At 40.2% G+C, this 12021-nt stretch overlaps 1 protein-coding gene across 1 annotated transcript; it reads right to left on the bottom strand.

Moving 5' to 3' along the window:
- Window positions 1-1914: 1914 nt before the first annotated feature.
- TMEM184C (transmembrane protein 184C) lies at window positions 1915-11789 on the bottom strand. Its single transcript, XM_032108833.1, has 10 exons — window positions 11521-11789; window positions 9604-9734; window positions 9470-9506; window positions 8470-8675; window positions 7475-7549; window positions 6586-6679; window positions 5535-5647; window positions 4761-4860; window positions 4135-4306; window positions 1915-3718 (listed from the first exon to the last, which is right to left on the bottom strand). Exons 1-10 carry the CDS (start codon window positions 11635-11637, stop codon window positions 3426-3428), a joined length of 1338 nt encoding a protein of 445 aa, XP_031964724.1. The 5' UTR covers window positions 11638-11789; the 3' UTR covers window positions 1915-3425.
- Between the last annotated feature and the right edge of the window lie 232 nt (window positions 11790-12021).

The raw sequence follows: 12021 nt of genomic DNA, 5'->3' as shown, positions 1-12021 counted from the left end.
AGGCTGTGGTTCCACTTCTCAGTTGCCAAAGCCTTCTCTGTCAGTGTATTGAGATGTGAGCCTTGTGGGAGGACTGAACAGCATTCCAGCTGCAGTATCACAAGTCAGTCCTGCACGCAGACCATTCCAGAAAGCTGTAAAGGAATGCTGTTGGGTAACTCAAGCTCTATAATGGAAGGTAAAACTGGTAAACTTTTTAGAATCCCCAGAGACTTTCTTCCAGGAATACAATGGGCATGAACTTTTCCGTATGAAAGTCGCATAAAATACATCCGTCACTGCAGTACTCCTGACTATCTTCTACAGCATTACGTCTTGGGATAATGCAGGTAACCAATTCCTTCTAACTAAATTTATAACCAAGTGGAAGACTAATAAAAGCTTTGAACTCAGCACTGACTCTACCTCTGTAGAGAGGAGGAAGACTCTTAGCAAGATTTTTCTGTTGCTAAGCTTCTTTTTACTGTGCTGCCTGTTCAATGGAGAAGAGGCAATTTTGTGATCTTTAACATCAGCCTGTATAAAGAGCCATCCACAAAGGATTTTTCAAGAATGTCAGGGTCTGCTAAAGTCATTATATACTCTTCATTAGGTCAAACATTTCAGATAGTTTAACTTATTTCTATCTATGAATTTCTATTTATTTCTATCAAGTTCACTCAGTTTAACTTCTGGGACTGTTAGAGCTGGGGTTGTCCCAGCCTCAGCTGAACCTGCACCTGATAAATTGCTGTAATAAAGCTCCATTTGGAAGGGTGGAAGAAACATCTCTATTTAATTTTTTTCCCAAGCAGAGGCACAAAGTCATGTTTTCTGAAGATAAAGTAACTGGATACTGTCCTTTATCCAAGGGGTACAATGCATAACAAAATGCAAGTGAATTATAGTAGGCCAGAGGCTTTTGATATTACATTAAAAAAAAGTGCTTCTTAAACACAAAACCCAAAACCATGATCCGTAAAATTTTAGAGTTAGTCTGACTCAACTACACTGGGCAGGTGCATGGTAATTGCACCAGAGTGCAGTTTTATAGGGAAGTGTTTAGGTTTCTTGTGCAGGAAGACCTCTGATAAAAACCATGCAGAGTGGGCTAGGTGTATTTATTAAGGTTTTAGTAATTAAGATGAAACCAAAATTACTTCAACACAAATGAAAGACATTCTAGTGTCCTTGAGTAAGGCAAGAGCAATCCTTACAACTTCTGATTAAACAACTTGGGGAGGAGATTTGGCATGCCATAAAACAACAGAGGAATAATATGATTAAGAGGAAAATTAACTATTTGCAAATGAGCTTTTTATATAATCCTGATAGGTTGTGCTGTGGAATACTGTGCTAGTGGTTTTCAAAAGACAGAGTAGGTATCATTGCAAGATTTCTATTTTTTAAATTCAGTAGCAGTCTTTAGGGAAAGCTATGGTCCTATAAGCTACTGCAATTAAAAAAATAACTTTTCTCCCAGAAAAAAACCCAAATAAGCCAGAATATTATATTGTGCAAATAGAATAACTGAATAATAATAAAATAACTTCGTAGCTTTCCAGAAGTACTCTGAAAGAAGCAACCAAGACACTTAAATAGCTGTTTTCCTATCCAGGTCCCCTCTGTACCTTACTGAAGTTTTACACCAGACAGACATAAGTTCAAGTATTAAAAAATTTCGTCAGAGTGAGGTTTTTGAAGAGCTAGAACGTGGTAGCTACTCAGCTTCCAGCAGCCCTGCTCCCTCAGATACTACTCCTACCCCTGCCCCTTTTCACCTGTACACGTGCAGGAAATCAGGTTATTTCTGGTAGTGGCTACAGTGGGCACTGAGTTCTACTTAAGATCCTCCTCGTCCTCGAGGACAGTTGTAGTCATGTGTCATTCACACTCTTAAGTTACTGTAGCAGTAAATCAAATTGATAGAAGGTGAACAGTTTAAATAAAATCTTTAATTGCTTATTTACAACAAAGGCAATGAGTTGGCAAATTGAAAATCATGATTTTCACTTACTAACTTCAGATACAGCAAGTACATTTTCAGCTATAAAATATGCAGCCTAGTGAGTAAGGCGCCATATTTACATCACACTAGTACTGCAAAAAAAGCACTTAAGATGAATTTACTGACAGCCAGAAGTTAAACATTTATCCTGGAAATGCTAACAATGCTGAAAAAGAAACTTAAGATCTTGTCCTTTAAAAAGTAGTGCTCTACTGGTTTGGTTGTTTTTGTCAGATTGCAAACATGCAGTTAATAGTAAAAATCTGATAATGGGATAAAAACAATACTCTTCTGACATTGTCACTTCTTGCAAAATAACATTTTGTTACAAGTGTACTGCTTCTTGGGCTGAAATCTAGTCCTAGTAACTCCTGTATTAGACTAGCTACATAGTTATACCTCAGCAAAGGTCTTCTCTGGGGGAAAAAACCAGCTATTACATTTGAATCCAGGCTATACTAGAAGCATAATACAATCACACAGACACAAATTTAAGAACACAAATAACTACAGACACAAGATATCCTGCTTTAACAGCTTAAAAAAAACTTAAGTGTTAAAGAACTTACTGCAGCCTAAAATAAATAAATCAGTTTTGTTTTCTACTTCCTTTTTGATACCCTTCATTCCCCCTCCATGTATTTTAAGGTAGTAACCATTATTCTTATTTTAGAAGGATGGGGAAAAGAATAGTCAAGGTAAAGTATTAATCCAAAACTTACCATCCTGGCTGTCTCTTCTGGATATAAAAGACTTACAAACTATGAGCTTCAAGGACAACAGATACACCAACCATAGGATCTGGGCATGGACTTTGATAGCAAGGCCTGCAGGGAATGTTTTCTTTGTAGAGGTTCTTTACTAATGCTTTGTAGTAACTATCTTCATGAAGGGACTTGATTTAGCTACATAGGAATGGGAAAGAAGGTGGCACCTGTACAGAAGCTATCATTTCACCCACACTCCATTCAGCATTGGAAGTTAACCATCATTAAGAGAAGCAAAGTTAACACAAACAGTTTTTGCTACTGCCCTCCTTAAATTACATTCTTCAAATTAAGCTTTCCCATTGCTAATCGTACTTGCACTTCCTTTTTATATGAGCAGAGGATTTTTTTCAAATGTTTCTTTTGCACTAATGAAATTCAGTGTAATTTTGATATGATGTGGAAGCGTTCAGCAGTTTAAGGGAATGATGCTTAAATTTATGCAGAAACCTTTACAGTGTGCGTGTTTCATAGCCATGGGGTACTCACAGATGCTCACATCCATTACAGATTCTGGATTCAGATGTCAGTTACAGCCATACCATAACCTCTTCCTGTCCATGCAGCAGCTTTTCCAAGCTTTTCAACTTTCATCCTTAATAGTACATGTTAACAGGACACATGTGGCAAGTATGTAATGACTCCTTGACACATTCAAAGAAACAGCGAGCTTAACTTTTATCCAAAGCTTTCCCTGCTAAGTTGTTCTCTAGTTCAGGTGATTCCTCAGCATCCTGACTGGCAGAAGGGTTAAAAATCCCATCGACTGCAGGGGCTGTCGTCGGTGTTGTGAGAGGGGTCACAGTGTGTCCAAACCCCTGATAGTGACCCATGGGTGAAGATGGCATTGAAGAAGCATCAGAAACTGGGTCTTGAGTAGATGAAGACAGTAAACTTGTATGCTCATTTTGTTCATGATCCTCAGCAAAAAACATTTTCCTTGGCTGGCCCAAAACTGTCCTTCCTAGAATTATGCAAAATGAAAAGATTATTTAATCCTTTGAACACCAGTTTTTGAACACATCAACTCTAAAACAGTCATGTTAAATTAGAAGATGACTCTTTGTTTTGTATTGGTTTTACATGGGCATTGCTAGTTTTAATAAATAAAAGGATGTCTTTCCATTTAAGAGAAAAACAAAGTACATTACTTACCTAACCTTTTCTTTTTAAAAGAAAAATTAAAAACTAGACTCTAAGTCAGTCAGGAATTCTGGAAAGAGCAAAGTGCCAGATAAACCATGAAATCTTATAGGGATGCACCTGTCACTGATTTGGTAATAGAACGTTCTCAGGCTACTATAAAGGTGGGCAAGAGTGTGACCTGAAGCTGGAAATACAGATGCTGTTAATAGATAGTACAAATCTTGTCTTACTTACCAACATTTCGAACCTGTTCAGATATATCTGCCCTTAGATCAGAAATATCCCACATTGCAAGGAAGGAGTCAAAGCATGAGCCTTCTTCAGCTTCTTGAACATAAGGTTTATAGGAAAAACTGTAGTGATGTGCAATAGCAGCCAGAAACATCTCCACACAAATTATAAAATCCTGCAATGACAGAGACACTGACTTAATCATTCATAACTGGAGAAAAATAGTTCTGGGTTTCTTCTATAACTGGAAGGCTACAACTACCCTGGGACACTGACATTGGCTACTTTTACACCAGGATATTCTTGGCAGCCTTCAGAGAGCCATACATATAGGACTTGCTTTTAACAGATTTTAACAAGCAGCAGCTCTACAATGAATACCTGCAAGAAAAAATGCAAGGCTATCCAGACATACTTCCCTGAGGCATATTCCTCCCGCCCAATATATGGATACAGAAGTGTTGAAGCATAAAACTCACATGGGCTCATTGGCTGAAACTTAGCCCGGCTTAGAATAAATCAGTTCTAATCAAGCCCATGTTAATCACAGTATGATGATATTTCCTTGAGATCAGCTATGTCATCTTACATATAACCATTCCTGCCCAGAAATAACCATCTGCTCCTACCTGTAAGCCTGTAGCCACAGCTTCCACACTTTGCCAATCCCAGGTGTGTTTCTCAGAAATAACACCAACTTTCACCAGCAATGCAATGAGCACAGCCTGCCTATAAAGATAATTTATTAGAAGAAGTATTTGTGTTAGAATTGTAGCAGTAGTGCCAAAAATCTGCAAGCAAATCTGGTCATAGGTATACATAGTAAGAATCTTACAAAAAACCTTTCTGTTTATATCCTTAGATTTTAAGGGGAGGAAACAAACTTAACGTGTCATTCATCCATGACCCTAAAGACCAACAGAGAAACAACCAAAGGGGAGTTTTTTTTCCAGTCAGTCATTAGAACAAGTTGCTTCTCTTTCAGGGTATTGCTGCAGCTCAGAGAGTAATGCTCTGGTAGTCAAATACACTCCCTCATTAGCAGCTAAGTGTGAGCAATGCTTAAACAGCAATTTTTATTTAACCTATAGTAACTTATTTTGAAAAAGTAGGGGTTTTTTACTTTAAAAAGGAAAAACAAAATTTAGTTTTGAAACAACTGCAAGTGAAGATTCTAAAATATATTCTTCAGAATCACCTTACAAAAGAGCAAGTCTAAAAAATAATCTTAAGTGAACAAGACTGCTCTGTCCAACACATTGTACCCTCTTCCCCTCACTGCAGCTCACTAAGATTATGGGTAGATTTTTTAAGGCCTTTAACCTCAGTAACAAATCCAGCCTTTTTAGCTCTTTTATGATCCACCCTAAGAGCAAGAAGTCATGTGTAAATAATTCACTTACCAGAAAGAAACAAAAACTACCATCTTCACACAAAAGAACTTGCCAACAGGCTGGATAGGGTTCAGTTCCTCACGCAGTACTTTATAAAACAGCACCAGACAATACATGGCAAACTGACAAGGAAAAGAAAATTAATGAAAGCTTTCAAATCCTTGTTTATTTTGTGAGGGAGTTGTTTTACACCATCTCTACAGCTAAAATAAGTATCACAATATGATACAACCTTAAAATGCTATCTGTGTTTTAAAAATAGAGACTTTGGATTTATGGAATCTTTGCCTTTCTGTTTTAAAGTAATTTTTTTTTATTCCTGAAATTCCAATCATTTCAACCAGGACACAGAGTTCGTGCTGCTGCTGGGACTGTTGTCACAGCAGAAAGCAATTACAGCTCCTTCTGTAACAGTCACCCATCAAACACAGGGGTGGCAGTAAGAGGAGGACAGAATTTCCAAATGATCCCCGTTGTCATGCTGTTCTGGCTCCTGCTGCTGTTGCCAAGAGAAGTAAAACCAATCCATGGACTCCAAAATGAAACTCTCAATTTTAGGGGCTGACATCTTACGCTGATATTACCTGACAGCTGAAAAGGTGTTGGGCAGGCCAGAATCTCAGCACTGCACACACCATTTTCATTTTTTCCTGTGAATCTTATCACCAGCTTTTTAACACAGAATTTTTAACTTATTTGATTCTTTGCATGTGTGCTGGGAGGAAGCTGTGGGGGCAAGTGGAGTCATCTCTTCCAGAGAGGGGCAAGTCTGCAGCTCTAATGCCTGGGCCATACCACCTCACCCATCAAATAGTTTGGGGTAGAAAGGTACTTGCTTTATGGAGCTTCATAGTAAAAAAAATGTAAGTTTTAGATTATCTGTTTTTCCAGTGGTTTTCATATATAATATCTAACAGACAGCAATTCTGACTTACAGTGGAAAATATTCTACATGTAAGAATTACCAGACATTAACACAATCACTGCCAACAGTTCACATAGAAGATTCACATAATACTGATGACTTCAAAGAGCAGAAAGATGTACTCCTGATACTCACTAGTTGTGACATGTTGTTAAGTATAACCAGGTAAGTCCATGCATTGTTGAAGCTGAAGTTTCCTTCATCATACACTCCCACTAGTTCACAAATTCTGGAAGAAATTTTTAAAGTTAATCATTATGGAGTAATAGATCACTTCCCTCAAGTGCTACATCTTCATTACATCAATCAACTCTTAGAATTCAAAACCTCTTCTGGTACTCAAACATGGGCAATGGGGGCCTGCACAAGAATCAGTTTCCAACAGCATATATATATTTTTACATATATATATATATATATACATAGATAGATAAAATATAGAAATATTTATATGGATATTCATTGTGAGTAGCAACTTCTTCCACAGTCCCACAGAATTAACAGCAATGACCATCAATGCAAAGCTCATGAAATTAAGCTTTCAGCATCATCATTAATGACTGCCTACTATGCCTTTACAAACACAGGCTATATGATATGAAGGCACACAGTCAAGCTTGTCACGTGCAAAGTTTAATAAAATTTTAAAGATTACATGAGACCTGTCTTTAAAAATACTCCATTGTTAAAGTCAATGAAAAAAATGAAGAGGAAAAAAGAATCTAAAAATTAAGAGATCATAAAAATGTGTTTCCCACCCCAACAGTACTTCACATTCTATCCCACTGATTACACAGAAGCTGGCATTAAGTATTTATTATTTCAATTCTGCTAATAGTCATTTGCTATAGAGAACTCATAAAGAAATTATAGGTTGATTCAAATTGTTGGGACCCATTTAGCATGTAACACCAGTCTGCTTTCAAACTGCCTTGATTCAATACAAAGGGCATGAATATTCTTTCCAGTGTAACTCAGAATCACATCCTGAAGATCAATATTAATTATTTATCAGTGTACTTACAAAGCAATAATGGTAGTAAACGGTCTGACAACAGTGTACTGCAAAACACCCAGTTTACATCTAAATAATAAAACTCTGAAAGAGAAACGGAGAGTTCATTGTACAAGGATTTAAATACAATTCAGTTATGGAAGATTCCTACTCTCAGCAGATTCACTAAGGTAAATTTTTATTTTATGGTAATTTCAACTTCTGCATCCAGGACTTCAGATGTTACAGTATACAGTGGGTATACATGAAATACACAGAAGAGCTGGACTTTTACTGACACATTACAGGAAATACTCAATGATTCACTTATTTTAGCCATGAAAAACTTCTGGCTGGGCTAAACAAAGAGAATGTAATTTTTGCTGTGTTTGAAGATGTTTAAGAAAAACTCTGAATTTAAGTGTAAGAGACTTAAAAATGAGAATTGGTTTAATCACTGTTAAGATCACCAAAGTGCTTTGCCCATTATGGCAAACTGTATAAAGAAGCTGCGATCACTGAAGCCCACCTTCCCTTCCCCTCACCCCAGACAGCTTTATAAAAATCCCCTAAGACAGAGAGATTTTATCAGTTTAAGCATTCAGAAATTAACAGTTTAGGTGCATAAGGCCTTTCACCTTCTCTTCACCTGAAGTAAAAACAACAGGCTACCCAGTCTACTCCCAATTCCACATGAGGTTTTTGGCAAATATTTTATGATAATAAAAGAAGCAGATTCCAGGAGACCTTTCTAAAATATTTGTCAAAAATAAGAAAGTTTCATTTAGCACCCCCTGAGTCAATCAATGCATGTTGTTAGTAACTAAGTCCAATTCACACGATGTTTTACAGCTTGATGGTCACACACCCACAGCTGCTTTCAGCAAAGGTTTGCAGCTGATTAAACACAAACAAACCATAAACTGACTCTGTCAAGCAGCAAAAGTTATGCTGCTAAATATGAAAACAAAATGTTTGGATCTGCCTACACAGCCTAAAGCTTGAAGATGTCATCATATACTCACTCTCCCATAGCCCACGATGGACAGCAACAGAGAGGGGGCAGGTGTCTCTGCTGGTCTTTCGCTTCTATTATTAACACGAGGTTTGGGTACCGGTTGGTTAAGTAATTTGAAAGAAAAACCATAAAGTTATAGATGACATAAGCTTCATAGCACTCTCGACATGTATCCACATATATTGCAATCTTGGGGTATTTCAAAGCTATCCACTGCAAGAAGAGAGGTACACAAGAGGTTACGTGCAAGAAAGACAAAAGGGATTCCAGCGACAACACTGGTTCAGCAAGCTCATGAGCCAGCAGGCACTGATCAAACAGGGCTGGGAGCATTGGGCTAATGGGAGAACAATGCTACAGCTACAAAGTAACATTCTGTAAAAACACACACAGAACTTCAGATTCCACCTGTAGTACACAACTCTCTCAACCAGAGTTTCAGACCAAAAAGGTTTCTTCTTTTTTTTTTAGTGAAACTGTGGTTATGGATCAGCTGTCACAGGTCTCAGTTTCTGAGTATCACACTGCTGTTGCACTCTGCAAAACATATTATCCTTTGCCCCCTGAAGCAAAGAGGAATAATTTTAGCACTAAGCATAACCTTGGAAAGAATTTTTGTAATAAGCCTAACTTGGGTAAGGAAGGTACAGCACTGAATTATTTCTGAATTTTGACTCAGCTCCTGGATCAGCCTGGTTTCTGCTTCTGCTCTTAAGATGGAAGGACCAAAAGCAGGTTCCTGTCATAACCCCTTCCACATCTGTCATAAAGGATACTCAAGGACAGGGTTAAGAAAGGTTATCAAAAGCAACCCCAAATCTCCAGAAGAAGAACATAGTATGACTAGAACTATGCTTCTGACAAAATCTATAAACAGGAATGGACAGAAGTTTCTAGGACTACCAGCCTACCCTCCATGCAGCACAGTTTCTGCTGTGATACTGTTTTCCCTCACTCCCACAACAAACAGAATTTGATTGGGCTGTTAACAGTAAGAGAACACTTACACTGTCTAAACTGTAAATCGGCACCATCCACAGAATCCTGTTACAATAACAAAAGAACATTCTATGTTACTAAAAGTATTTTTAGTTGGAATTAAATCCAATATTTGTAGCATAGATAAAAAGTGAAATATTACCTTATTATTGGTTTCTGTAATTCAGGTTGAGTATAATGGACTAAGTGTTGTAGTATCCCCCAGAGAGATATTGGTATAGTCATTAGTAGAAATATCCCAGCGATAAACCATGCCTTGGTATGAATTCCAACCTTGCAAGATCAAAGTTTCAGTTTTAATACTTTCAAGTATTTCAAGTACACAAAACATTCTACAAAAACAAAGAAATGCCCAGTACTTAATTGACTGAAACCCACAACAGATTCCTTGCTTTAGGTCTGGAACTTGTCTTGATTCAGTGCTGCATTATAAAGTTTCTAAAAACCTGTGGATTTAAAGACTTTTTAGCCTTAAAATCAAGTTCCAACTAATAATCAATTAGTTTCATTTAACAAACTGAAATACATATGAATGTATATACACAAAACCACAGTGTCTGCTAAAACACAGGGCTGAAATTTTAAACCAAACCTCTCTGAAAAATAAATAATAATCCTAAATACCAAAACCTGAGAAACATAAGAGACTCTTCTCAGTTTCTTTTGATTCTCTTCACTAATCCCCTACTTTACATCAACATCCCATGTTTTCTGTTGCTTTCCAGTTTTGCTTCTCATCAGTTTCTCTACAAGTCTCAGACTTAATGGTATAACTTCAATATAAACACCCATTATGCTGAACATGCATTATGCATCAGAAAATTCTAACACATTCAAGACAGATCTTACTGTCATTAAGTCCTGAAAATTATACCCTGAAAAAGCCTACCTCCAGGGGCACAGACCTGTATCATATTGAGCAATACGTGTATTTTAAGGTTAAAATTTTACTTCTTGTTAGAGAAGCAATGTGATCATATGTGTGTGCAATTCACACACCACTATTATGTACCACCAGCATGAAAAAGGAGCTTCTCTACCAGTAAAGATGTTCTACTAAATTCTCCCTGATCAGACAGAAACACCTTTATGAACACCAACATTACTATTAAGTTTCAAAACCTGAGTTCTTGGATGAACTTATGGAGAGAGCCAGGCTCTTCTTGGTGGTGCCAAGCAGTAGGACAAGAGGCAGTGGGCAGAAACCGATGCACAGGAAATTCCACCTGAACACGAGGAAGAACATTTTCACTGTGCAGTGACCAAGCTGCAGAACAGATTACCCAGAGAAGGTGTGGAGTCTCCCTCACTAGAGATACTCCAGAACCATCTGGACACAATCCAGTGCCAGGTGCTCTGGGATGACCCTGCTGGAGCAGTAAGGTTGGAGCAGATGACCCACTGTGGTCCCCTCCAACCTGACCCATTCTGTCACTCTGTGACTCTTGGCTGACTGGAATTTCTTCAGAATTGTACCTAGCAATTGTTGGTGTTCAAGCACCAACTATTATGGAAACAGAAGGCGAAACAAACACTGCCCTGTTCCTTTGTTCACTAGCTTCCTTCCCTGTTCCTAGTTCACTAGGGCTTTAGCAGCAGGACAAATGTATCCAGCAGCACCACGGCACTTCTCCAGCCTCTCCATTCACAGAATGGGTCGGGTTGGAGGGGACCACAGTGGGTCATCTGGTCCAAGCTCCCTGCTCAAGCAGGGTCATCCCAGAGCACCTGGCACAGGATTGCGCCCAGGTGGCTCTTGAATATCTCTGGCAGGGAAAACTCCACACCCCCTCTGGCCAATCTATTCCAGTGTGTGGTCACTGCACAGTAAGGAAGTTCTTCCTCATGTTCAGGTGGAACTTCCTGTGCATCAGTTTCGGCCGTTGCCCCTTGTCCTATTGCTCAGCACCACGGAGCAGAGCCTGGATCCATCCTCTTGGCACCCCCGCTTTCGATACTGTTAGACGCTGATGAGGTAACACGTTTCCCCGCTGGATCCCGCCCGGAGCCGAGCCCGCTGCCAGCGGCCCCGGCGGAGCGTCCCGGCCGCGCCCCTCACCTCCAGCTTCTGCAGCTCCCACACGCAGAGCGGCACGACCACCAGCAGCCCCACGATGTAGAGCAGCACCACGAGCGGCCGGATCCATCGCCGCCAGTTCCCGCAGGTGCACGGCATGGCCGCGGCGCCGCCGCCAGCGCTCCTCGCACCGACCTCAGCGGGCCGGCAGCCCCTGCGGGGCGCGCATCACTAGGGGGGCGGCCGCCTCAGCTCCGTATCCCGCTCAGCTCCGTATCCCGGCTGCGCGCTGTATCCCCGGCTCGGCTCGGCTCGGCTCGGCTCGGCTCGGCTCGGCTCGGCTCGGCTCGGCTCGGCCCCGTCCCGCCCCGGCGCTCCCAGCCCTGCCCTGCCCCGCTCACGGCCCCGCGGCGCTTCCGCCCGGCACTGCTTCCGGCCGCCCCGCCCCGGCGGCCTCGCTGATTGGCTCCTGGCCCTGCCCATCACCGCTGCCCCGCCCACAGGGGGACGCCGGGGGGAAGCGGGCGGCCGTGCCACCCTCCG

Source organism: Corvus moneduloides, chromosome 5 (assembly GCF_009650955.1).
Source record: "Corvus moneduloides isolate bCorMon1 chromosome 5, bCorMon1.pri, whole genome shotgun sequence".
Lineage (NCBI taxonomy): Eukaryota > Metazoa > Chordata > Aves > Passeriformes > Corvidae > Corvus > Corvus moneduloides.
Note: the sequence above shows the minus strand (reverse complement) of the source record. Positions and strands in the feature narration are given on the sequence as shown.